The following is a 25155-nucleotide window of genomic DNA, read 5'->3' on the forward strand; positions in this document are numbered from 1 at the left end:
GTACAAGCAGTTTTTTGTGACTTTCTTTTTTTTTTACTTAACATGGTTTCTGAGAGAGATCTGGGTTGCTGTCTGCAGCTGTCTGCTGCTGAAGTTCATTCAATTTTTCTGCTGTATAATGTGGTCCATGGTGTCAATATTCCACAGTTTATTTGTGCTCTTGTCTGTGGATGGGCATCTGGGGTGTTTCCAATATTCTTATCATGAAAAGCGCAGGTGTGAACACATTCCCTGTTCTCTGGCTGAAAACTGGCAGGTGTCTCAAGGGGAATACATGCCTAGGAGTGGGGGTGTGCTGTGTCCCCCCTCCCCTTCTCGCATTCCCCAGCTCCCTGCGGTCTCTCACACAAGATGGTCCCCCCTGGCTTGCCCTCTTCCACTCCACCCCCCCCTGCACCTGGCACACTCCTTCAGGTCCTCAGAGAAGCCTTCCCCGACCTGCAGGCCACGTCTGGCCCCCATTATAGCTCCCTAATTATACACTTATGTTGTCTGATTATGTGATGAGCCTGGGTCTCCCTTGGTAGTTTGTTGTTCCGGGGTTTCCAGTCCAGCTCGGCCCCGCACACAGTAAGCACCCAGGCAGTAGCGTGCGGGCTGCTCCAGGGGCCGGCAGGAGGCAGAGCCCGGCCCGGCGGCTGGAGGCTGAGCCCACAGGTGGCTGCAATCCGGCATCCACGGACCAGAGTTTTCGGGCGGGTCACGGCCCTGAGGGGACTCATGTTTGTCCCCGATGCTGGGCCGGAATTCCAGGAAACGCGCCGCTGAGGACAGCGGGGCGGGGTCTCCGGTGAGGGGCGGGGCCGGGGCGGGGCCGAGCCTGGCCCCGTTAAGAAAAGCGTGGCGGGCCGCGCTTACTTTGGGCCCGGGGGAACCGAATCCGCCACCCAACTAGCTGAGATCACCGACCGTGAGTGGCAAGAGCAGCGCCGGGGCTCACGCTTATCACCATGACCCAGACGCCGGCCTTCGACAAGCCCAAAGTGAGCGCGAGCGGGGACTCGGGGTTCGGGTTCGGCTTCTTATCTAGCTGGAGGGCTTAGGGGCATCCTCACCAAGAGAGCGAACTGGACCTCCGCAGGCGCTTCCTTCCCTCAACTCAGTACCCCCTTTGCCTCTAGGCTGTTTAATGACAGAGAGTGATATAGGGAGGGTACTAAATCCAGAGGCGCCTCTGGCTGGCTTCCAAGTTCTCCTTAGGCTGACTTGGCCTCTCTGGGTCTCAGTTTCACCATCCGCCAAATGGGTATCTTAGCAATGGTTGCGCTGAGCAGCTGCGTGAACATAGGTAGGGGACTTGACCTCTCTGAACCACGGCTTTAAAATGGGGTCCGATGGCTACAACCATAGGTATGTAGTTTTGCACAGTGGGTTCTGAGCATTCCGTGAATGAAAACTTTATACTCTAACACTGTGATGGTTTTGTCAATGCCAAGGAGGCCAGGTCTGTGGGTGTGCCCGTGGGAGGAACCAAGAGCCATGCCAGAGAAGGGATGGGGGAGCAGGTCGGCCCCCTCTCCACCCTAGGGGCAGAGGGTTGGGGTAGGCCTTAGGCGTTGGGCCCTGGTAAGGTTCGCTCTGGGCCAAGCTGCAGCACTGGCCCCAAGGAATAACTCTCTTGTCCCTTCTTCCATTCGCTGTGATGTCTTGGGAATGGTGGGGTCAGGGAGAGTCCAGGCCCACTTGGCCGGTTTCAGAGCGCGAAGATTCCATCCAGGGCGGAGAGCAATCCAGAAATCTGCCCAGCAGACTAGTAGGATTTGAGACCGCTGAGGGGGTCAGGGGAAGGAGTGAGTTTCAGTCCGCGTCTACCGATCCATCTGAGAAACAGGTGTGAGTGATTGTGGCCAGTGTCACAAAAGTGATGGTGAGAATTGTGTGTGTGTGTGTGTATGTGTGTGTGTGTGTGTGAGTGGGGAGGAGAGGAGAGGAGAAAAGGAGGACCCGCAGGAGGTACAGCCTAGTTCCCCCCACTGCTGATGCCCCCACCACAGGGCAAATGCTCATCTGCTTCCTGCTAGGTGTTTCCAGTGCTGGGGCAACATTCCTCTCCCACCCCCATACCTCCTTCACACCTTGTCTTCATGCCCAAGCCCCATCATTAGTGGTTATTTCCTTTAAAGGCTTAAAAAAAAAATTTTTTTTTTTGGATTCCCTCTGCTCATGGGCCGGGGAACCACCTTACTCTGATATGAATCCCAAGGCAATAGACAAAGCCCCTTGATATAGAGTGAAATGGGACTTATGACGATAAATAATAGGTAACACTTTTATAGAACTTGCTATAAGCCCCAATTTGTTCCTTGAAACACTTTTATAACAGTCTCATGGAGGAGGGACTGTTGCTATTATCTCCCATTTTTGGCCTTGCCCAATCCTCTGATTCAAGCTGGCAGATCATTCCCCCTCTTTGGGCATCAGTTTCCACACCTGGGAAATGGGCTTCACTGCCTGTGAGGATGTCCAGAGGTTAACAGCTGATGCTTGAGGGTGAAGGTAGAGTGTCCCCGACTATGTACGGGAGGTGTGATAAATTTTATATTCGCGTGAGGAGGTAACATGCCTGAGCTGGCAGAGGAAGCCAGAAGGAGCGTCTCAGTCACTGTGACCGGAGCCACTTCTCTGCCTTCCTATGGCAAATAGTAACTACTAGTATTAGTAGCTGGTGCGTATTGAGTTGGGTTATTGCTTTGTTCCAGGCACCATTTGCACATGTTATCTGCATTAGTGCAGTGACTCTATGAGGTAGCTGGTGTCATCCTGCTTTATAAATGAAGAAACAGAGGCACGGAGATTAACTAGGCTAGGAAGACCACACAGCTAGGGAGTAGCCAAGCTGGGGTTCCTGTGTCCCTACCTAGCGGTCCTGAACGGCTTCTGCAGAAGCTTTTGGGGGCAAAAGTGCCAGTACCCCAGGTGCAGGCCTCTGTGACTTCTCATCCCTACCTCCAGGGGAGGCCCAGGACCTGGCCAGCTTTAAGAAGGCAGAACAGGGCAGTGCTTTCCAAATTTAATGTGTATTCAAATCACCTGACTTATCTTAATTTTCACACAGAATCAGGAGGTCTAGCTTGGGGGCTGAGAGGCTACACTTCTGATAAACTCCCCAGTAACGCTAATGGTGCTGGTCCATGGACCACAGTTTGAGTAGCAAGGCCTTAGGCAGCTGCCTCCCTGGTTTGATTACATCGTTCCAATAGATGCTTCCTGAGCACCTGTTGGGCACGGGAGGCGGTACAAAGGGAGGTGGAGGTGTGGCCCTTATTAGTCTATTTCCAGAGGAGGCAAGGCTGGAAAATGCATGGCACTCTGGAGTCCTTTGTCAGGGGGGCAATGCTGGTCACACGCCTATTATTGTATTAATAATAATAACAGTGTTTGTCATTTGAGTGTGTGTGGGTATCTGGTACCTTCTGTGATTTAGCTCATAGAATCCTCTGGACAACTTGACAAGACAGATGTTTTCATCCCTATTGATGGATGAGGAAACTGAAGCCTGGTGAGGTGAAGTCACTTGCTCAGGGCTACTCAGAATTGGGGCGCCTGGAAGCTGTAGGCTGGCGAGTGAGCTGGCCCAGGTTGGAACAGTTTCTAAACTGCCCCTTTCTGATGCAGAGGAGAATTGGGCCTAAATCTCCGATCTACTTTTTTCTTTCTCATATTCGAATGTTTGCTCCAAGTCAGGCACTGTTCTAATTGCTTTGTATGTATTAACTTATTCAATGCTCCCTACTGCCCTCTGAGGAAGGTCCTATTATTCTCTTCATTTACATATGAGGACACTGAGGCTCAGAGAGGGGAAGGAACTTGTGAAAGTCACACAGCCAGCAAGGAGCAGGGCCAGACTGGAACCCACATTTACCTGAAACTGACATGTATGCTGTTACCTGCTTTGCTAACTTGCCACCCCCACTAGAATCAGGGCAGCCTTGGACCTCAGATCGACTGGGGTGGGAACCCTACCTTGCTACTTAGTAGTTACAGAAGCTCAGATGGGCAGCTTCCTGAACCCCAGCTTCTTTCTCTATAAAATGGATTGAGAATACCAAGGCTCTTGGGAGAGATTGATGTGCTGATTGGTGCTTATGAAGTGCTAGGCTGATAAGCAGGAGGCCCTAAGGTCTGCATTTCCTCTCCGGGGACTGCTGTGGGGCTGCCGTGGACTCCGGGAAGCCTCTCTTGGCATGGCCTGCTGCCTCTCTCTCTCTCTCTCTCTCTCTCTCTCTCTCTCTCTCTCTCTCTCTCTCTCTCTCTCTCTCTCCCTCTCTCTCGCCTTCCTACCTCAAAGCCCATCGTCAGCACTGCTTTGGGCTTTCAGTGCTTTTTCAGTTACCAGAGCCACCTGTTAAAATAAAAATGCCCCTGGGAAGAGCCTGCCTTATACCGTTACAACTCCTGTGGCAGGTGGGAGGGAGGAGATCAGTGATTGGATTTCTTGGCAGCTTTCTGTTTGACAAGAGGAAGTGAGGACCAGAGAGGGGAAGTGTCTGGTCACACAGCAAGGCAGGGGAAGCCTGCCGGCCTCCGGATTCCATATCTGGCCTCAGATGGGCTTGGGCTTGGTGGGCAGGGGCAATGTAAGCTGGGAGAAACTTGTCCATCTGCCCAGTTGTCCTAAGGGGTGTCCCCTGCAGCAGGGAAGGGTCGGACTGTGGCCTGGCTTTGAACAGAGGAGAAGAGTAGGCCAAAGTGAGGTTCGAATCTGTCCTTACCCAGAGTGCTGTGGGCAGGCTTACCTCACCCTTTAGGGTTCTGAGGCCCCAGAGCAACAAGGTAGGGAGGAAACAACCTCTGGGGCCCTTGTGACCACAGAGGGAGACCAGTGAGGAGTTTAAACTTGGGCACTAGCTGGGGCCGGGCTGCCTGGGTCTGAATGCCAATTCCCCCATTTAGCATTTGTGGGAGCTTTAGTGAGTTGCTTCTCTGTGCCACGGTTTGCTTATCTATAAAATGGTAATCATACTTGTATCCACTCTACATAAAACACAAAGGATAGGCCTGGCTGGGGGTGGGCCCTGCCAATGGTGCTATAGGTCATCTCCTCATCATGATTATTAATCATTCTGTTCAGATCTTACCAGCCCTGACTCAGCACCGATATGCAGGATGAAGGGAATGTATTGCAGTGGTTATAACTTCCTGACTGGTACTCATTCATCTGTGACCTAAGGAAAGGTCCTTAATCTCTCTGAGCCTCAGTCTTCTCACCTACAAAATGGAGATAACTGTGCTGAGTTTCAAGGCTGTTCCCCCATGGGCTGTCCCTCTGGCTGAAAGACATACCTTCTGTGAAACCTCTGGGGAAGCTCACAGTGGCAACAGAGAGCTCAGTCAGGTCCCCAACTCCGCAGGAGACCCTGAGGGACTACTCTGCCTCTTCTCTGCCTCAGAGCTGCTGGAGCCCAGATGAGGCTGAGCCCAGAGGACTTCCTGGAGGAGGTGTGGCTGAAACAACTTGTCAGTCCCAGGGCTGGTCTGTCTCCTGACCTCCCCACAAAAGTCAGCTGAGAGATCATGGTGGCACTCACCCCCGGCACTGCCAAGCTCATTGCCAAGGGCAGGGCTAGGAAAGGAGGAGATGTCTGCTCTTCTGAGTTCTGATAGCAGTACACAGGTTCTGGGGGCTGGTCAGGCAACACTGGTTCCTCTGCCCTATGTGGGTTCTGCGCCAGGCCCCAGGGGGTAGGTCAGCTCCTTCCTTGAGGCAGGGAGAGGACACAGCACAACTGACCTAGGACGGAGAGGGAAGAAAACGATCACTTGGTCATTCAACACCCACTGAGAACTTGTTTTTGCTATGCCAGGCACTGTACTAGGTACTGAGGGTACAGCATGATTACACAAAGTCTCTGTTTTCAGAGAACTAATAGTGGGGAAGATAGATATAGTACATGAATTTAAGTCAGTATGTGCTGGAAACAGAGTGATGTGTTGGGGACCCTGGGGGACCCCCGGGAGAAGTAGTCTCATTGGGGTAGGCCTTGGAGGAGCACAGCCCCCCCGTCCTTCAGCAGCTGTGAGCAGGGAGTCAGACGTGGGAGTATCTGGCCCAGGAATCCAAGACCTGGGTCCTCGTCCTGCCTCTGCCACCTTGTGTGACTTTGGGCGAGTGAATGTACCTCCGTGGCTGGAATCTCCTCAGAGCAAGGACTCAGTGCATTTTCCCATGTCCCACGGTGCCCAGCACCTTGCTGGTGGCTTAGTAAATATCTGTTGGTAACTGGGGAGGCTTCGTGTTCCGAATCTGGGAGGATTTCCTGCCTTTCTGAGCGTGAGTCAGCCTCATGGAGAGCAAGTGCCGGGAATGGGCCATGAGATTCCCCTCCAGAGAGGTCAGGAGGCCTGGCCCAAGTGCCAGGGATGTGGTGTGGCCCATGGGTAGGACTTGGGCTTAGAGTGGGAGAGACTTGCATTCCAACCTAGCTCTGCCACTATCAGTCTGTGTAATCCTGAGCCGGTCAGTGAATTTATTGTTTATTACTAATTAATTTTATTAATCTCGCTAAGTTTATCTTGGCAAGTCCATTTTCCCATCTGTAACGCAGGGCTAAGATGTACCTTGACTAGGAGTTAAGGTTAAATGAGATGAAGTGTGCGATAATAGTAGGCAGCTGATGTTATTGTTGCTGTATTATTTACATCTGAGGCTAGGCCTGCAGAGAAAGTCCATCTAGTAGGAGCTCAAGACTCAGACGTGGGTTCAAATCCTGACTACCACTCACTGCCTCTGTGCCCTTAAATATTTCCTTGAGCCTCAGTTTCTCCATCTGTAAAATGGGAGTGAAGTGCCTACCTTACTGGTTGTTAGGATGAAATAAGATAATGCATGTCGATGATTTAGCCCATAGTAGATAGAAACCACTGCTGTTCCTTTTCCCCGAATGGATGCTTATTTGGTGTTTGCTCCTAAGCACAGTGCATGCATTAATGTCGTGAAACCTAGGAAGATGGCTTGTTATCACCCCTGTTGGGCAGATGGGGACACAGAGGCATGGAAAGTGAAGTCACTTTCCCCCAGGAGCACGTAGAGGAGCTGGGATTCCAGCTCGAAACACAAGAATAACCCTGCCTCTCTAGCTGGATCCTCACCACAGCCATGGGGAGAGGTAAGGATAAGAAAAGCAGCTCAGAGAGGTGAGGTCCCCTGTCGAAGGTCACACAGCTGGTTGGCAGGAGCCTGGACTTGAAGCATCAGTGTTCTCAATGCTGAATATTTTTTGAGAGCCCAGTGACTGTTTGGCTGAGTGGGCATTGAACTCATCTTGTCAGGGACTCCAACAGCTCGGCGGACTTGGAGCCTGGGTGTGCGTGCAGCTTGGTCCTTTGCTGGCTGGATGACTTCTGGAGAGATCTGATGACTTGGATGGCCTGCTGATAAGGGGGCTTGACAGCTCTGGCCCTGCTGGCCTCCCTGGGGCCTGGGCCGGGTTTCCTCTGCAGGAGGCAGCTCATATGGGTGTTCCATGAGGCCCTTGGCTCCCGCCCCAGCCATTTTTATGTTCAGGACCCCAAGTTCCAGAAAAGGCCCCACCCTGGCCAGATGTCAGTTGAGAGTTTTCTGGATCTCCCTCTGGCCCAAGAAAATTTCCTCCATGACCGGGGACAGGCGGATGGTGAAGGAGCTTTCCCACGGTCTCCCTATGTCTGCTGTGCTTCTCATCACCTTGTGGAAAACATCCTGGCTGAGAGGCAGGGGCTGTGTTCCGTGGGCCACACAGGTCCACCTACACTGTCTTTGTGAATCCCTACAATTGTTCTTGGAGGTAGTAATGTCCTGCTGTTTTACAGTCGAGAAAACAGGCTCAGAGAGATTGAATGTGTTGTCTGAGTCACACAGCCAGAGAAAGGGCAGAGCTGGGGGTCCAGCCTGACCAGCTGTCTCCCAAGCCCCTGTCTTCTTGGCTTTGTGTATTGAGTGCTGTTCGTGGGGCGGAGCATGTAGAAGACAGTCACCGCAATGGCCGAGTATCTAGCTTTCCTTCTAGAGCACTGGAAAGATCTTGTGTTGCCTAAGATCAGTTCCTGCCTAATAAGCTCTGCTTGAGTAACACCTGCTTTTGAAAATGGAGCCTGACTTTTGAAATATGTTGCGGATTCACTAGTCCAGGAGGTCTGTGGTCAAACCCTTTTTGTTAAAGTTGGGTTTTGTTTGGTGATTCAGCTGATAGCGGGATCCCCGGAGGGTGGCTGAGGCTCAGTAGCTGCTACGGGACCACGGCTGGCCTTGTCCCAGCCTTAGGAGCGCCAGCTTTAGAATTGGGCTCAGGTTAGAATTCTGTTTCTGCCACTTACCATCTGTAGTTAAGACCAAAGGCATTGGGTTGGGTTCCTGCTTCCATCATGGACTTGCTGTGTGGCCTTGGACAAGTTATTTAAACTCTCTGAACCTCTGTATCCTCAACTGTGAAAGAGCTAGAGAAGCAGTTAAGCCCACCCCACAGGTGAGGATTGAACACGATAATGTGTGTAATTTAGTGACGTGTGTGTGGTTAAATGTCCAGTAAGTGGTGACTAATGGTTATCACAGTTAATATTAATACTCACTCTCTGGAAGGTTCTTCAGACATTCATGGATGTGTGCGTGCTTTCTCTTCCCTTTGCCCCTTGCAGGTAGAATTGCATGTCCACCTAGATGGAGCCATCAAGCCCGAAACCATCTTATACTATGGCAGGTAAGTTCACAGGTGTGGGCTTTCCTCCCCAGGATTTGGGCAGGGTCCACAGTTTGACCCAGAGGCCTCCAGAGAATTCTAAGGTTGCTGCTCCTTCCTGTATCCCTGTGGAATCAGCCAGAAGGAGGGATCTGTGGGGACATGGAGGTCTCAGCTCTGAGCTGGAGACCCACAGCCCGTGTCTCTGCCTTCTGGGCCTTCGACTCTTGTCTTCTTGCTAACAGATGAGCTGGGGGAAGCTTATGTCACATGACACACAGACACACATGGACATACACACGTACACGTGAGTGGAACCAGTCCCTGTCTTTTGGCTGAGAGCCTGTGGCAGGTGACCCACCCATGATCCCAGTACCATTTGCCGAGCATCTTCTCAGGCTGGGCTCGGCCCTCTCTCTGAGTCAGAGAATTGAATCCGTCCACACTTGGAGGGGATGGTATTGCTATCCCCATTTCACTGAGGAGAGAATAGGCTCAGAGAAGTAAAAGCAGTTGCCCAAGGCACAACAAGTAAATAGTAGTCAAGAGTTGGTGGGGCCGTCTGACCCTCAAAGCTTCTCCTGCGTCACTGTGGTAATAACCGGCTGGGTGGTATGGAGGAATGGCTCCCCTCTGTGGGCCCAAGTCTCTGCATCTTCCAAGCGAGAACATACTTCCTGCCTTAGCTCTCGTGGGTGTGGTGGGCCAATGGGTCTCCAGCGGCCCCCAGTGAGGGAGGTCCGCCCCGCCCTCCCCACACCTCAAGGGCTCATGGAGGCCCCTCTGTTGGGTCTAGCACTTATGAGCAGGGACTTTGAAGGCCAGTGGATCCAGATTCAAATCCAGACACACTGTTTCTTCGCTACGACCTGGGCCTCTGCAGGTTGAGGGTAACAATAGGGCCTTCCTGCAGAGCTGATCTAGAAGATGGGGGCCCCTCCAGCCACCCCACCGAGTTCTTCATAGTTCGCCCAACACTTGTTTTGTTTGGAGCTGTAAGGACTCTGCCTCTCCCTCATTGAGACATTCAGCTCTGGACCCATGTTTAAACACATTGCTCCGTAAACCAGAATCCCCTCAGTTACCCAGATGCGCCATCCACGGAGAACTGGTGCTTCTTGGAGTTTGCCCCCGACTCTCAGAAGCATGTCTTCCAACTCCTGGAGGGAGTCCTGGTGAAAGAACACTTTCCTCCATCTTGTCGCATTCCAGAGATCTTGCTCTAGGAAGTGGCTACTGATTTTATTTCTATAAGTATGTTTGCCTTGACTGCATGCCAATCACTGTTTTAAGTGCCACACCTGGGTTAGCTGACTGAGTGTTCACAAGTGGTGAAGTAGGTGTTATCACTGTCCCATTATGGACGAGGAAACTGAGTCATGACAGGTGAAGTGGCTTGTCCAGTAAGCACAGGTGTGACCAAGTCCATGACCCTGGCCTCACCCACTAGGGCTTTAGGCGAAATACTATGGGGAGAATGCTTAGCTCCGGCTGCGCATAGTGAGTGCTCTAGGAACCGCACTTAAGGTGACAGTGTCATTAATCATAATTGATGGCTCTGGCTAAGTAGGGTAAAGCTGCTTGGCTTATCTCTGCCTGTCCTTTGCCCTTGTCGAGCACCAGGCATTGTCCCAAAGCCTCGAGGAGGTCCTTGGGGGGATTATCAGGTGCCAAGATGGGATCTAATTGGGGTGCTCGTTAAGGGGTCATAGAGTGCTCATTAGTGCAGCAAGGGACAGGAGTGCCAGGGTCGGGTAGAGGGAAGGGAGCCCCAGGGGTGGATGGCTGATCGGATTTTTCCATTTCCCACATCACCTGGTGTCTCGGGAACATTCTTGGTCCTAGAGGGGGGTGTGGGTACCAGCTGGAGTTTGATCTACAGGTCAGACAGGGGAAGCAGGGAGTTGGTCAGTCTTGGATATGGACAGCCCTGGAGGACTCCCTGGTGGGAGTGGACCAGGCTGAGAGGGGAGCATGTGGCTTGTGACCCAAATCCAGTGGCCTCTGTTTTGCCTCTGTGACTTGAACCTCTTATGGATTGTTTTCTCCTGTGTTGTCTTCCTTCAGTGCCTGTGATTCTACCCTCTCCAGGGGCTTCTCCTGACTCTTTCTCAATCACCTTCAAGACCCTGGCAGCTCTTTCTGAATCTGGCTGTTCTCTTTTCCCTGTCACCATCATGCACTGAGCTACCACCGCCAGTCTCTCACTTGGACTATGCAATGGCCTCCTGACTGGTTTCCAGGTGTCCACTCTGGCCTCCCCCTACCATCCTACAGTACTGTAGTCAGAACAGTGTCTTAAAACATGGTCTGATCAGCTCGCTCCCTTCTCAAACCCTCCCCCAGTCCCTACCACCTTGCTCGGTCAAAGCCAAAGTCTGCACATGGCCCTTAAAGTTCTACAAGGCCTGCGGAAGCTTCCTGACCTCCTCTACAGCTCCTTGCTTAGTCCATACAAGGTGTTTCTCAAATGCAGCAGACCTAGTAAAGACAGAGAGGGTGGGTAACTTGCCCAAGGTCACACAGCCCTTATAACAGAGCTGGATTCAAACCCAGGCTATCTGGCTTGAGTCTGTCTTTTCCAGGACATATAAATAGCCTAATGTGTTCCTCTCTGTACCCTGCAAACAAAATACTGAGTTTTACTGACAAGGATGTAGAGGTCCTCAGAGAGCACGGTTCCTGCCCGTGAGGTGGCCGATACAGGAGGGGCCTGAACTTCGAACTCCAAAGTCTGAGCTCATCCTCCTCACTGGGCTCTCTGTGGCCAGGCTTCTTATAGGTACATCGCCCACAATGGTGGGAAGAGGACAAGGGAGACAGAGTTGGGGGGAGGCCCCCATCTCTGGTTTGGGCAGCCGGCTAGATGGAGGAGCCCTACTTGGAAATATGGAGCCCAGGGGTGAGGGAGGGGAAAGATGGCATGAGATGCCTGCCTTCCAGGGGTGGTCAGACGCACAGGTCTGTCTTGGTCGCTGCTGTCCATCCTGTCTTGCCCCTCAGAGGGTGGTGGGTAGAGGGAGAGAGAAGCTGTGGAGCTCTGGATCCAGGGTTGCAATCCATGAAAGGAGATCTGAAAGACAGTGGTCTGGAAGAAGCGCCCCCCCAGGGCGGTGGAGTCACGGGAGCGGGAGGGTTGAATGTGCAGAAAGTGGGGAGCCAGCCCAGCCTCACACGCTGCTGCCCTGGCGATGGCCGTTCTCAGCAAGCCTTACTGAGTGGTGGCATGTCCAGCCCTGGGGTGCGGGTGGGGGCTGTGGTCACGGAGGGGAGGGAGCTCTGAGGTTGACGGCAGCTGGCCCTGCCCTCTCCCAGCACACTGGGCCAGACAGGGCAGAGGAGGGCGGTCCAGTGCTTGCCTCGGCTCCTGCCCCTGCCCTGTAGTTCTTGCCCCTGAAAACCCCTGAGCTGGAGTAGGACCCAGCGGGCTGTACCTACTCCTGGGGCTGAGGCGGAAGTTGTTAGCTTGCCCTGGCACCTTCCCTGTCCCCAGGCATGTGCATGTGCATCCATGCGCACAAACAGACGTTAGCCCTATTTGTCCCCTTGAGATTCTCTGGCTGGTCATGGCTTTGGAGACAGGAGGTTCTGGAAAGAATCTGGTCCTGGTTCTGTATGCCCTGGACCTCAGTTTTCCCATTTGTCCAATGGGAGGAATTGGATGGAGAGGTCGCCAGGTTTCCAGCTGTGGCCCCCTGAGGAGTTGGCTGGGTCCTGCCCAGGGGCAGTCCACCACCCTTCTGTTTTGTCCCCAGGCTGAGGGGGGTCCCCCTCCCTGCCGACACAGCTGAGAAGCTGCAGGAAATCATCGGCATGGACAAGCCACTCAGCCTCCCAGAGTTCCTGGAGAAGTTCAACTACTACATGCCGGCCATCGCGTGAGTCCTCCACCCTCAGGCCCTGGGCAGGACAATCCCTGTGCCTGGGAGAGGCTGCCAGCATCACGCCTACACCTCAGCCTGTGGGTGGGAACCCCCAGCTCTGTTCTTCACCATTGTGTATACTTACTTGAATCTCTCTGTTGTCTTGGGCCTTGGTTTTCCCTTCTGGCGAGTGGATGTGATGGACTGAAATTCCTTCAACTTCTACAGAGAAGTGACAGAATGCGGGGGTTACTTATGCCCTTGCATGTCTCTCTCGCTGGACTGTAGGCTCTGTGAGGGCAGAGATTTGCTGACCTTGTTTGCTATATCCCTTGTGTGTAGTCAGGACAGTGTCGGCCACAGTGTGGAACGAATGAGTTCTACAGCCGTGGGGAAGACCGGCTTTCCTGGCACCAGGGCTGACCCTGCCCCCCAGGACTTTCCCCATAAGATTGGCAGCAGTTACCCATCCTCATCCTCAAAGGCACAGGTTCTTCCAATGACCCTCCTGGGAGTGGCTGATTTCCCAGGGAGTTTCCCTCACACGTTCGGCTTTCTAGTAACCATTCCGGTTTCACTCTTCATGGCGGAAACTTCCAGTTAAGGCCTAGTCCACTGTTATTTGGTCAATACAGTAGCCCTGGCAGGTTAATTTGTACCTTGCTTCTGGAGCTGACGCTCAGAAATAACAACTGACATTCTATGAGCATTTGTCTGTTCTGTTTCAAGCACTGGGTGAGGTGAGTTTTATGAGATTAAACTCATTTGTCCTCACAATAACCCTTGGATGCTGGTGTCAGAGAAGGTGACTAACCAGGGTCGTGCAGGAGCTATGTGTGGGAGCCCCGACTGAAGTCAGTTCCAGCTACCTCCCCCATTCCAGAATTCCCTCTGGATTTGTCAACCTGTGCCCATTTCTCTCTCTCTCTCTCTCTTTGTAGGTTTATTGGACTATAATTTACATATAGGAATTGTATACATTGAAGGTGAACAACTTGATGTTTTGATACATAATGAAATGATTGCTACAGTCAAGCTAGTTAACATACCCACCACCTCACATAGTTGTCTTTTGTGTGTTTGTGGTGAAAACACTTGTGATGTAGCCTTTTAGCAAATTCCAAGAGTGCAATAGAGTATTAACTGTAGTCACCATGCTGTATATTAGGTCTCCAGAGTTTAATCCTGCATAACTGAAACTTTGTACCCTTTTTGATCAACGTCTCCCCACCCACTGCCCCTCTGCCTCTGGCAAGTGCCCTTATACTTTCTGCTTTTATGAATTCTACAGAGAAGTGAGGCCATGCACTATTTGTCTTTCTGTGTCTGGCTGATCTCATTTAGTATAATGTCCTCCAGGTTCATTCATGTCACAAATGGTAGGATTTCTTTCTTGAAGGCTGAATAATGTGTGTGTGTGTGTGTGTGTGTGTGTGTGTGTGTGACATTTTCTTGATCCATTCATCTATAGATGGACATTCAGATTGTTTCCATGTCTTGGCTGTTATGACTAATACTGCAATGAACATGGGGGGTGCAGATATCTCTTTGAGATACTGATGTCATTTCCTTTGGCTATATACCCAGAAGTGGGATTGCTGGATCATATGGTGGTTCTATTTTTCTTTTTCCATTTTATTCAGTTCTTTAATATTTATTATTTCCTTCTTCTGCTTCAGGTTTCATTTGGTCTTTTTTTCTAGTTTTTTTTTGTTTTGTTTTTTTTAAGATTTTATTGGGGAAGGGGAACAGGACTTTATTGGGGAACAGTGTGTACTTCCAGGACTTTTTTCCAAGTCAAGTTGTTGTCCTTTCAATCTTAGTTGTGGAGGGTGCCATTCAGCTTCAAGTTGTTGTCCTTTCAGTCTTAGTTGTGGAGGGTGCAGCTCAGCTCCAGGTCCAGTTGCTGTCGCTAGTTGCAGGGGGCGCAGCCCACCATCCCTTGTGGGACTCGAGGAATTGAACTGGCAACCTTGTGGTTGAGAGCCCACTGGCCCACGTGGGAATCGAACCGGCAGCCTTCGGAGTTAGGAGCATGGAGCTCTACCTGCCTGAGCCACCGAGCCGGCCCCCTGCCTTTGCACTTTTGATGGTTTCCTTTGCTATGTAGCTTTTTAGTTTGATGTAATCCCACTTGTCTATTTTTGCTTTTGTGGCCTCTGTGTGTCCTTTTCTCTTACGTCTCTTCCCTGCCGGCCTATACCCATCACTCAACAAATATTTGAGTGTCCACTCTGTCCTAGGTTCTGTCCTCGGCTGAGGGATCATAGCAGTGACAAGAGAGAGGAACCCTTGACTCCCAGAGACTGCATTCTAGTAGGGAGATGAAATTTTGCTAATAAAGAAACAATGTGACGTGTAGTGTTGAGTGACAATAAGGGCCACAAGGAAAACTAAAGTCCAGAGAAAGGAGTGGAGAATGACCGAGGGGCTGTTTTAAGATGAGGTGGTTTGGGAAGACCTCTGTCAGGAGGTGAGGCTTGAGCTGGGATCTAAATGGAGGGAGGGAGAAAGCACAGGGCCATCTGGGGAAAGAGCATGAAGGCCCAGGAGCTGCCAGTACAAAGGCCCAGGTGTGGGAACAAGCTCCACTAGGCTTTGGACAGAAAGAGGCTGTGGTGGGTTCGTGGAATGAGTGAGAAGGTAGGTGCTGGGGAGGCTGGCAGGGGCTGGGCTATACAGGCCTTGGGAGCCAGGCGATGGAGTTGGGATTTCATTTCTCGTGGTGGGAACCCATTAGGGTTCAGAGTGGAGGAGCAATATGCTTTGAAGTATGTTTGTAAAAGATTGTTCTGGCTGCTGTGAAGAAAACAGACGTGCAGGGGAAGCATGGGGACAGGGAGGCCCGCTGGAGACACAGGGTGGTTAGAACCAGGGTGGAGGGGGCAAAAAGTGGCATGTAGTTTGGAGGTCGAGCTGACAGGACTCGCTGTTTCCTAGCATCTTCTTCAGAGGATGCCCAGAGCTTAGGGCTGGGGGTAAGGGATTGGGGACCAGAGGTGGGTTTGATTTGCCAAGGGTTGGGAACAGCCTCATTACCCCTGGAGCAATTAAGGGACTTGAGGGAAGGTTGTCCCAACCCTTCTCTTCTCTTCCCAGGGGCTGCCGGGAGGCCATCAAAAGGATTGCCTATGAGTTTGTTGAGATGAAAGCCAAGGAGGGCGTGGTGTACGTGGAGGTACGCTACAGCCCACACCTGCTGGCCAACTCGAAAGTGGAGCCAATCCCCTGGAACCAGGCCGAGTACGTGACCGCCTCGGGGGCTGCGCTGAGGTGTAGCAGGTGGCCCGACCTGAGACCCGAGGAGCAGATTGTTGGGAGGCCCTGACCCAAGCCAGACTTGGATCTTGCCCCTGCTCTGCTCTGTGGCCTCAGAAAGATGGACTTAACTCTGTCATGGGAGATGTGCTTCCTGTCCCTCATCTGGGCTTGTTTTTACCTGGGGTGAAAGCCTTTGGCTGTCCTGTCATCCCTAGTCCTAGAAACAGGCCAGTCTGGGAATATTAACATGCTTATCCAGTGACTTCCAGGGGCCTGCTCTAACCATGTACCTGGTGTGAGTCTGGCCCATTCCTGTCCCCTCCCTCCGCCTGGGCCCCCAGGAATCTCTAAGTGGTATCACCCAACCACGCTGTCCCCTTCTAGCCATGACTCTGACACACGTGAGCTTAGCAGTGAGCTGACCAGGTGAGTTTAGCAGTGCTCTCCATCTGGGGGGCAGGGCTGTGTCTGACCCCTGCCCCCCTACCCCCACCACCCACCAACACGCACACACTGGGACATCTCCAGTCTGGAAGTACCCAGGCAGTTCCAAGGAAGATGAAAGGGGGTGAACCAGGGCTTGGGCCGTCTCCCTCAATCTTTCTTCAGAGGCAGTGTACCTGAAGAAAGGTAGCGGGGAGGGGGCTTCTCCTGGAAGATTCTTCTTCCTCCTTTCTCCTCCCCCTGCCTCCCTCCCTCCTTTTCCCTCCCCACCCTCTTCCTCTCCCTCCCCACCCTCTTCCTCTCCCTCTCCACCCTCTTCCTCTCCCTCCCCATCCTCTTCCTCTCCCTCCCCACCTCTTCCTCTCCCTCCCCATCCCAATCCCAGGGTTATTTTTTAGACTTTCCTTTGTCTCAGGCTCATCCCTCGTCTTCTCCCCACACAGAGGGGACCTCACCCCCGACGAGGTGGTGGCCCTCGTGAGCCAGGGCCTGCAGGAGGGAGAGCGAGACTTTGGGGTGAAGGTGCGCTCCATTCTGTGCTGCATGCGTCACCAGCCCAGTGAGTATCACCTCAGCCCTGCCCCGGGCTGGCCGTGTGATGCCGGCCCCAACCTTCTGGCCGGTGCTGGGGCTCCCCTGCGCCCCTGCCACTGGGTCTCCCTTGAGCCCGTTAGTGGGACTTTGGGGCTTCCCGAAGTTATCCGAGCCTTCCTGGGCAGACTCAGAACTTCTTGGCAACAGAGACTTTTCTCCCCAGGGAGACCAGGCCTTACCTCCAGGAGGTTCAAAACCACAGGACCGTGACCAATAGAAAACAGTCTAAGCCATGTTCTGATGAGCCCATGGTCCTCCCTTGAGACCCTGTGGGCCACAGGACCTGTGACTAGGTCAGCTGTCTGGGATCTGAGGGATCCCTCCACTCATCAAATCTCCAGGACTGGAACTTCCAAGGTGCACAGCTTCCCTGTGTGACCTTGGGCAAGTCACATCCCCTGTCTGGGCTTCAGAAGCACATTGTCACCGGAAGTGGTGGTTCTCACCTCATTCTCCTTTCTAAGGAGTGGTGAGCACCAAAGCAAAGTGTTAATGGGACCTGTGGGGCTGCATGTGTTCCCTCTGGCCCTTGCGGCAGCTTGTGAGGAGAACGATGTGGTTTATCCCACCTGACAGATGAGGAAACTGAGGCAGTGAGCAGTAAAGCTTCTTGCTCCTCAGTTAGGAAGACACAAAGCCTAGAATGATGCCAGGGCCATCTGGTTCCAAAGCCTGTGATCGTTCCTTCTTTTCTAAACACTTTAGGATGACTCGAGCGGTTAAGAGTCCACAGTACGGACGGTAGCAATATGTTTAGTAATGCTGAGTTATGTTTCAGATTTAAATGTGAAACTGTGGGCCTCCATCCTCATCTGCTAAGTGGGGGCAAGCCCACCCTGAGGGCTGTGATGGGGACAAATGAGAGAACCGCCATTTGTCGTGTACTGAGCCCAGACCCTGTCCTTGGTGATGAACAAATAGGACTGCGGCAAAGCTCACCATGAGCAGTGGCTGGTGGTGGCTCCTCTGAGAGGAGAGGACACTGAGGCCCTGGGGGGGGGGGGGGCAGTTGGCTGAAGGCCATGTTAGGCCGTGGCAGTCAGGATTCGAAGACGCTGGACCCTCTGTCTTGCGCTGGCCTTGGGTGGGGATGGGGTAGTCGGGATGGGACAGCAAGCAGGGGTTCTGGAGGGAATCTGTCTCCTGGGGGGTGCTGCTGAGAGGCCCGGTGGGCGTCTCGCCCACAGACTGGTCCCTGGAGGTGGTGGAGCTGTGTAAGAAGTACAAGCAGCAGACCGTGGTGGCCGTCGACTTGGCTGGAGACGAGACCCTGAAAGGAAGCAGCCTCTTCCCAGGACACGTGAAAGCCTATGAGGTGGGTCCGTGGGCAGGAGGTGGGGCGCTGGGTGAGTCGTGGGAGGAGCCGTCTCCATCCACAGTAGGGAGAAGTCTCACGGACGGGGATCTGGGGGCTCCAGGAATTGTGAATCTGGTTTAAAGAAGAGCCCCCGCTTGCTGTTGGGAGTCTGTGTGTGAGCCTGATTCTGCCTATGATTTGCTGTGTGACAGTGGACAAGGCTGTCTGTTCTCCGGGCCTCTGTCTTATCTGCTGGGCTGACTGCATTGGAGCAAACGTCTCAGCTTCATGAGGCTCTTCCAGTGGGTAGGGGTGAAGCATGGGGTCGAGTAGGGGCTCTGGAGTCTCACTGCCTGGGTTCAGAGCTTGGCCTCTTGCCCTGTTTGACCTTGGTTGTGTCACTGAACTTACCTGAGCTCAGTTCCATACCCCCTAACCCCTGTAAAATGGGTATTATAATAGTGGTGAATGTTAATGTATATAAACCATTTCACACAGTGCCTGCCATATAACTGTCTCATAAATGAAAGCTGTCACTTAAGTCATGATTTAAAAATACCAGACTTCCCCATCTTGAAGCAGCCAGCCTGACCATGAACATGGTTCAGCCTGGTGAAACTCAGACCCGCGGTGTGGTGAAGGCAGAGCTCGCTGGGGACCTCCCCGGGGGCCACCCATGACCTGGCTCTTGTCCTTGCAGGAGGCTGTGAAGAACGGCATTCACCGCACAGTCCATGCAGGGGAGGTTGGCTCTGCCGAGGTGGTGAAAGAGGTGAGGCCAGGCTGACCCAGGCTGGTGGCGGGACCCTGCTCCTTGCTTCTGCCTCCACCCACACTGGCCTCCCCTCCACATCTCTGCAGGCTGTGGACGTACTCAAGACGGAGAGGGTGGGCCATGGCTACCACACTTTGGAGGATGAGGCCCTTTACAACAGGCTGCGACAGGAGAACATGCATTTCGAGGTGCCAGGGAGAGGGAGGACGGAGAGCTAGAAAGCCAAGAGGGTCCCAGGAGCGGAAGGAGCAGGGCAGGTGGGGGCGGTGAGCCTTACAGCTGCCAGGTGATGGAGGAAGACTGGGGCTGACGGGCAGCAGGGAGGCCAGTGACCATGGCGAGAACGGTGCCAGAGCAGATGGCTCCACCCCAGGGCACAGGGAGGGGTCGGAGGGAGTCAGTGTGGCCTGGGCGTGTCCATGCCAGCCACACGCCTGCTCTTACAGGTCTGTCCCTGGTCCAGCTACCTCACAGGCGCCTGGAAGCCGGGCACAGAGCACGCGGTCATTCGGTGAGACCTGCTCCCCTGGGGCCCATTCAGTTTTTCACTAGGAGAGCCTAGTGGGGAAGGAAATGCAGGGACTGGGCACCGGCCATGCTGGGTGTCTTGATACAGATCTGTCTGAACCCCTGGGAAGCAGGCATTATTATCCTCATATGAGAATCCAAGGCTCAGATGGGCTGTAATTTGACTGAACAGCAGAGCTGGGTGCTCCAGAGCTTATTCAGCTGCCCCGAGAGAAACTTCCACGTTCTGGATTCTGCCTCCCATGTATCAGAGCTTATTGCCCCTATTGCATGAAGAGGGTGAACTATCACTAGATTGCCAAGCGCTCCCTGGCAATCTCTGAACACTTCTGTCACCCCCTAGTCTACCGAGGAGGCGCTGGCCTGTCTTCAGGCTGTCCTGTGACTGAGCCCTTGGAGGGGCATCAGGTCTCAGTAGGGCAAAGCCACCTTTCCCTGACACAGGATGGGGATGGCGAGAACTTGGGGTGACCATGGGGAGGCCGGCCCTGGTCTGCCAAGCTTAGGAGAGCTGATTTGGGCTCTGATGTGCTGATTTCAAGGGGGTCCAGAGGTCTGCTTTGGGAAAGGGGGGTGTGTGGTATCGGTGGGTGTCCGGGTGGAGGTGTTTGGAGGCGCATGTGTATACAGCCAGTGGGCTGGAGAAAAAGTCAAGAGTCATGTACACAGATACGGTGGTCGGAGAAGTGATGGCCTCAAGAGATGGGGGGCAAGAGGGCCTAGGATAGAACCCAGAAGGGTTGTGCCACATTTAAGGGACAGGCAGAAGAGACAAGTGTGGTGGCTGAGAAATCGAGTGAAAAGCTTCCGAGAACAGTCAACAGTGTCAAATTCTGCCACTCAAGTTGAGTATGGTAAGAGCTAGGAAAAGTCCATTGCATTTAACCAGATGGTGGTTGGAGAGCGTGCCAAGAACAGTTTCCGTGGTGTGTCTGAAGAGCAGCTCCCAGTGGGGTTGAAGACGACTGGGGTAGGGTGTGGAAAACACCCAGAATGCTGGTTGTGAAAGGGGAAGCCTGGAGGGCACTGCTTGTGTGGTGTCCCCCAACCCCATCCGGCCTGGCTTTCTTCTGCCTTTGCCTGGCTCTGGACTGGTCGGGTGGTTATGTGGCCCTGGACAGGTCACCCAAGTTCTCTGGATTTGTTTCTTTCCTTATACGCGATCTTGCAGGTGTGCCGAAAGATGCTGTGAGGCTCAAAGGAGGGTGGAGGCCAGTGTGCTGTGATTGTTCACAGAAGTGTAAAAGGAGGTTCTTCTCTCTGCCCCCGCCCCCCTCTCCAGGTTCAAAAATGACAAGGCTAACTACTCACTCAACACAGATGACCCGCTCATCTTCAAGTCTACCCTGGACACGGATTACCAGATGACCAAAAAGGACATGGGCTTTACAGAAGAGGAGTTTAAGCGACTGGTGAGGGGGTGTGGGCCGTGTTGGCCTTGACCCTGGGAGTGTGCAAGGCCTGCAGCCTTTGGGGACAAGGGCTGAGTTTGCCTCAACGGGCAAAGCCAGACCTAGAGTTAGACGCCTTCCACAGAGTGACGTCCTGACCTAGGGCCAGGAGTTTTATCCTTGGCTGGAGTTGACAGCCCTTAAAGAATCTAATGAAAGCTCTCCACCCTCTCCCTAAAAGGTGTGCTCAGCTATAAAATTTTGCCCTTTTCAGGCCATTTATAGGTCCCAGGCTGAGCCTTTGATTTTAGGGGCCACTGTACTCCCAAGTTTGTCTTGCAGAGGTATCTCTGGCTCCCACCTCCCACCCTGTCTCTGCAAGTTTCCCCGGCTTCCTGCTCACGTTGCTGTATCATGGAGTGCCACTTTGCTAACACAGAACCTCATGGCCTCTGCGCTGGCACTTGCTGCCGTGGGGTCTGAGCCAAGTCCTCCTCCCTGGAGCTTACTGCCCCTATTGCATGAAGAGGGTGAACTATCACTAGATTGCCAAGCGCTCCCTGGCAATCTCTGAACACTTCTCTCTGGTTCCATGTCGTCTGCCACGCTGGCCCTTCCAGAACATCAATGCAGCAAAGTCCAGTTTCCTCCTGGAACATGAGAAGAGGGAGCTTCTGGATCTGCTCTATAAAGCCTATGGGATGCCACCTTTGGCCTCTGCAGGTATGTTCCGAAGCTTCTGGGTCACTAACCTGCCCTGGCTCCAGCCTGGCTTGCTGTAGAACTTCTGGCAAGACGCACTCCCTTCCTGTCTGGGGTAGCACCAAGGACGTGTAACAACTCCCTGGTTCCAGGGCCCTGGCTGTTGGTTGCCTCTCACTAGATTGGCTTATTTCCTATATAATGCTGTCTTGATGCTGGTCTGAGGGGGGGACTTTCTGAAGCCCAGTCCCAAAGCGCTTGGCAACTTGGGGCATTTGCATGGCTGCCTAAAGCCAAGGGCAGGGAGTTGGGCCCAGGTCTTAGCTGTTCTGTGTGGCCCTGGCGGAGCATCCCTTGCTCTAAGCCTCAGGCTCCCCATCTGTAGAAGGGGGCTCCTCTCTGGCTCTAATGTTCTGTGATGGGTACGGTGAGTTGCCTAATCTTTCTGCTTCTCTGACCTGGCCAGCAGGGCAGCACCCATGAAGACATCATGGCCGCCTCTCCGAGTCCGCATCCTGTAGATGGAGCCTTCGCAACTCAGGGAGGTTGAATGACACTCTTACCTTGACTCCAGGGAAGACTGTGGTTTCCATAGTCAGCTGATGCTCCTGAAAGCTGTGTGTCCGTTTCTGTACAGATGTATACCTCTGTCGGCACGGCCACACCTCCCCCGCCGGTGGCTGGAACCCCTCCTCCTATGGTGACTTGTGCTAAAAAGCTGGTGCTTAATAAAGAAGGCCTTGGCTGGTGTGCAACAGGTGGTGTGCCGTGCCGTGGACTCAGTGGGATGACCCGGGTGGGGGGAGAACAGAACGAGCCTCTGAAGCTCCCAGACTCAGGCAGCCTGGCCAGTGGCAGCGCCCGAGAGCCCAACAGTGGCTGCACGTGGGTAGACAGAGCATCCGATGCTGGGGGTTCAGAGGGACCCACCGCCCCTCTTAGAAGAAAAAAGGCTTCCCTTGAAAAGTTATCTGCTCCTATGCTCCCTGAACGCTTAGCCCCTCCTACTTTAGGTCCTAAAGGGAAACCTTTCCTTTTGGGTTCCTGGAGCTGAGCTGTGGACTGTGGTGAGAGAGCGGGTGAGAGGGAAGAAGAGTCCTCAGAAACCAGGCCAAGGAGTGGTGCTGGCCCCCGCGGGACACCAGCCCCTTCTCAGGTGGCTTCTTTCTGGGAAAGCCTGGGGCAGCGATGGACCCCAGCTTCTTGTGGACTTGGGAATCCAAGAGCCAGCCCCTGCTTTTGCTGTTTAAAGGAGAAATGATCATTTTAAACCAGTCACACAAATCATCAGCATTTATTTCCTGGGTCCCAGGTGTCACTTGTCTTGGTAGAAAGACAGGGCAAAGAGTTGACCAGGTAGTTTGGAGCACAAAAATCCCTTCCCTAAAAGTGGGTCTGTGAAGCGCCATGAGGGAAACTCAGAGCTGCATAGATGGTCAAAGAGTTTAGCTTGGCTTCCCCCCAAAAAAGTCAATTGATTGTCAGCTCCTTCCCTCTCTGCTGAAACAGATTTCAAAGTTTAAAAGTGGTTTTTAAAAAAAGGGATCAAAAGGTCTACCTTGACCTAGAAGGCTGGGGTCGGAAAAGAGGGCAGAGTGGGGACGTGGTCCCTGCCCAGGCCGCCCACGAGAGGAGCGTTCTTGGGTGGGCAAGGCCCAGCCCCCGAGTCCCAGCGCCCACTGAATAAATAACATCCTGTGATTACAGTGTCTTGAAAGTGTACCTGGGCACGGGGAGGAGGTGATGGGGGCATGACAGAGGGCCTTCGCAGGGTCAGGGCCACGTCGGCCTCTGGGGGATGCCTTTCAGTCTCGCCTTGCTGGACTGGGACACGGGGCTCAGAGAAGAGGCTGCCGGACCAGGGCCAGGGCTCCCCGTCCAGGTGGGGACAGCAGGTCTCTCTTCCAGCCTTCTTGGGTCAGGTCAGGCTCAAGATGAGGTGGTCCCGTCGTTGCTCTCAGGCTGGCTGCTAGCTTCCTTGTCTGGGCTGTCTGCCTCCGCCTGTCCTTCTGGAGAGGAGAGGAAGAGGCACATATACACAAATGTAAAGCACACAAGGTGGGCTGGAAGGGCCAGCCAAAGTGGTAACAGTGGATGAGCCCTGGGGTGCAGGACGGGAGCTGGACGAGGCGTGGTGGTGGCCAAAGGGAACTTTACCCTGGTCGCTGACATCTTAATGCTTACAAATAAAATGCTAGTGGTGTTACTAGTACAACTAAAGTCAATTAAAGGCCAGGATCATGGATGGATGCTAAACACATCAGGCAGAGGGCTGTTGAGGGTCAGACTACTTGTGCAGGTGCTCCAGAAGGAGAGGGCAAATGGAAGGTCCCAGCATGCAACAGGTGCTCAGTGAACAGCAGTAGTTCTTAGAAGACAGAAAAGGGCGTCAGACTAGACCAGCTCAAGGAAGTGCCAGGGTGTGGGCTGTGACTATTTCACTGTGCTGTGTCCTCACCAGCCTGGCCGTACCTCCCAATCTGGCCTCTGCCTTTGCATCCTTAGGCTAAGCCCTTCATGTGACTAAGGAGAGCCACCACCCTGTACCCAGTTCCGTGCAATCCACACAACACCTGGAGGTGTGATTACCTGGAGGTGTGATGACCTGGAGGTGTGATTAGGGGCTATGGGTGGAAAACCGAGGCTCAGAGAGGTGAACTGATTGGCCTGAGATCAAGTGGTAGAGGGAGCCAGTATCCTTTCCAGGAAATTTAACTTCTGCCATAAAGCAGCATTCTCCAAGGTTTATAAAGGCCCACTGTCCTCGTTCTGCCTTTGCAGCAGTCTTGGGAAGTGAGGGTCAGGGGTAGTGAGTGGTGCAGGAAGAACTCTGCCATCTGGCTCTCCCCAAACCTAGGCTACTTCCTGTCCTGGGTGGTGCCTCCAGCAAAGGCTTGGATGGACAGGGTCCTTCTGGCCCTTCCAGAAGGCTGACAAACTAGAATGCACTTTGGGCAAATTTCACAGCTTGTGATGCCCGTTTGGTCCTGGGCCTCCCACCCTGGAAAGCAGGAACAGTGTCGTTAGATTCCCTAGCAATGTCTGCTCTGCCGTTTCTTTGCTGTGGGATCTTGGGCAAGTCATTTAATCTCTCTGAGCCTCTGCTTCCTGATCCATAACATGAGGAAGGTAACACTTCTGCCGGTTCCGGTTTGTGACGGGGATGGAGGGCCTGTGTGTGGTCATGTGACCCGTGGGAATGTCGCAGCCAATGGTAACACTTCCTCTGTGCCAGGTGCAGCTCTCTTGGCCTGGGGAGAAGGTCCTTAAGCACATTCTTTGCCAACCAGCACCCTTGAGACCAGTTGCAAGGTCACACACTGCCAAGTAGTGGACTCATTTCTTCGTGCCTTGTCTATTGTTTATCTCACTATAAGGCCAAGTAAGGAAATGTTCATGCACGTACACAACTTCCTTGCAGAGTGTTAACAAACATAACGAAGTCACCGACTTGGGGAGCCGGGTAGGCAGGCCTCCAGGACAGGCTCAGGCCGTGGCTCCCCTCCCCCATCCAGGCTCTGCAGCAGGCTAAGCTGGGCCCGGTGGCTCCCAACCTCTGGCCGCCCATTCCTCATTCCTCAGTGAGTCTACTGGACTGCGCCGGCCTGCAGACCTGCCTCTGGAAACTGCGCAGGCCAGGGCCTGCTGG

General features: G+C 53.4%; 2 protein-coding genes across 7 annotated transcripts in view; one reads left to right on the plus strand and one right to left on the minus strand.

Moving 5' to 3' along the window:
- Positions 1-825: 825 nt before the first annotated feature.
- ADA (adenosine deaminase) lies at positions 826-22263 on the plus strand. Of its 2 annotated transcripts, none has more exons than XM_019748544.2 (12): positions 826-983; positions 8611-8672; positions 12407-12529; positions 15614-15757; positions 16663-16778; positions 18001-18128; positions 18811-18882; positions 18972-19073; positions 19332-19396; positions 20696-20825; positions 21425-21527; positions 21973-22263. In XM_019748544.2, exons 1-12 carry the CDS (start codon positions 951-953, stop codon positions 21987-21989), a joined length of 1095 nt encoding a protein of 364 aa, XP_019604103.2. In that variant the 5' UTR covers positions 826-950; the 3' UTR covers positions 21990-22263. The 2 variants fall into 2 exon arrangements, with proteins under 2 accessions (XP_019604103.2, XP_019604111.2); XM_019748552.2 differs by having other exon boundaries at positions 827-983; positions 21976-22263.
- Positions 22264-22781: 518 nt separating this feature from the next.
- Positions 22782-25155, minus strand: part of PKIG (cAMP-dependent protein kinase inhibitor gamma) — a 77837-nt gene continuing 75463 nt past the window's right edge. For all 5 annotated transcript variants that reach the window (XM_019748577.2, XM_019748569.2, XM_019748586.2 and 2 more), the window contains one exon: positions 22782-23515. In XM_019748577.2, the coding sequence (XP_019604136.1) occupies positions 23436-23515 (80 nt within the window). In that variant the 3' untranslated portion in view covers positions 22782-23435. The remainder of the gene's footprint in view (positions 23516-25155) is intronic.

This window comes from Rhinolophus sinicus, linkage group LG13 (assembly GCF_036562045.2).
Source record: "Rhinolophus sinicus isolate RSC01 linkage group LG13, ASM3656204v1, whole genome shotgun sequence".
In the NCBI taxonomy this organism is placed as follows: Eukaryota; Metazoa; Chordata; class Mammalia; order Chiroptera; family Rhinolophidae; genus Rhinolophus; species Rhinolophus sinicus.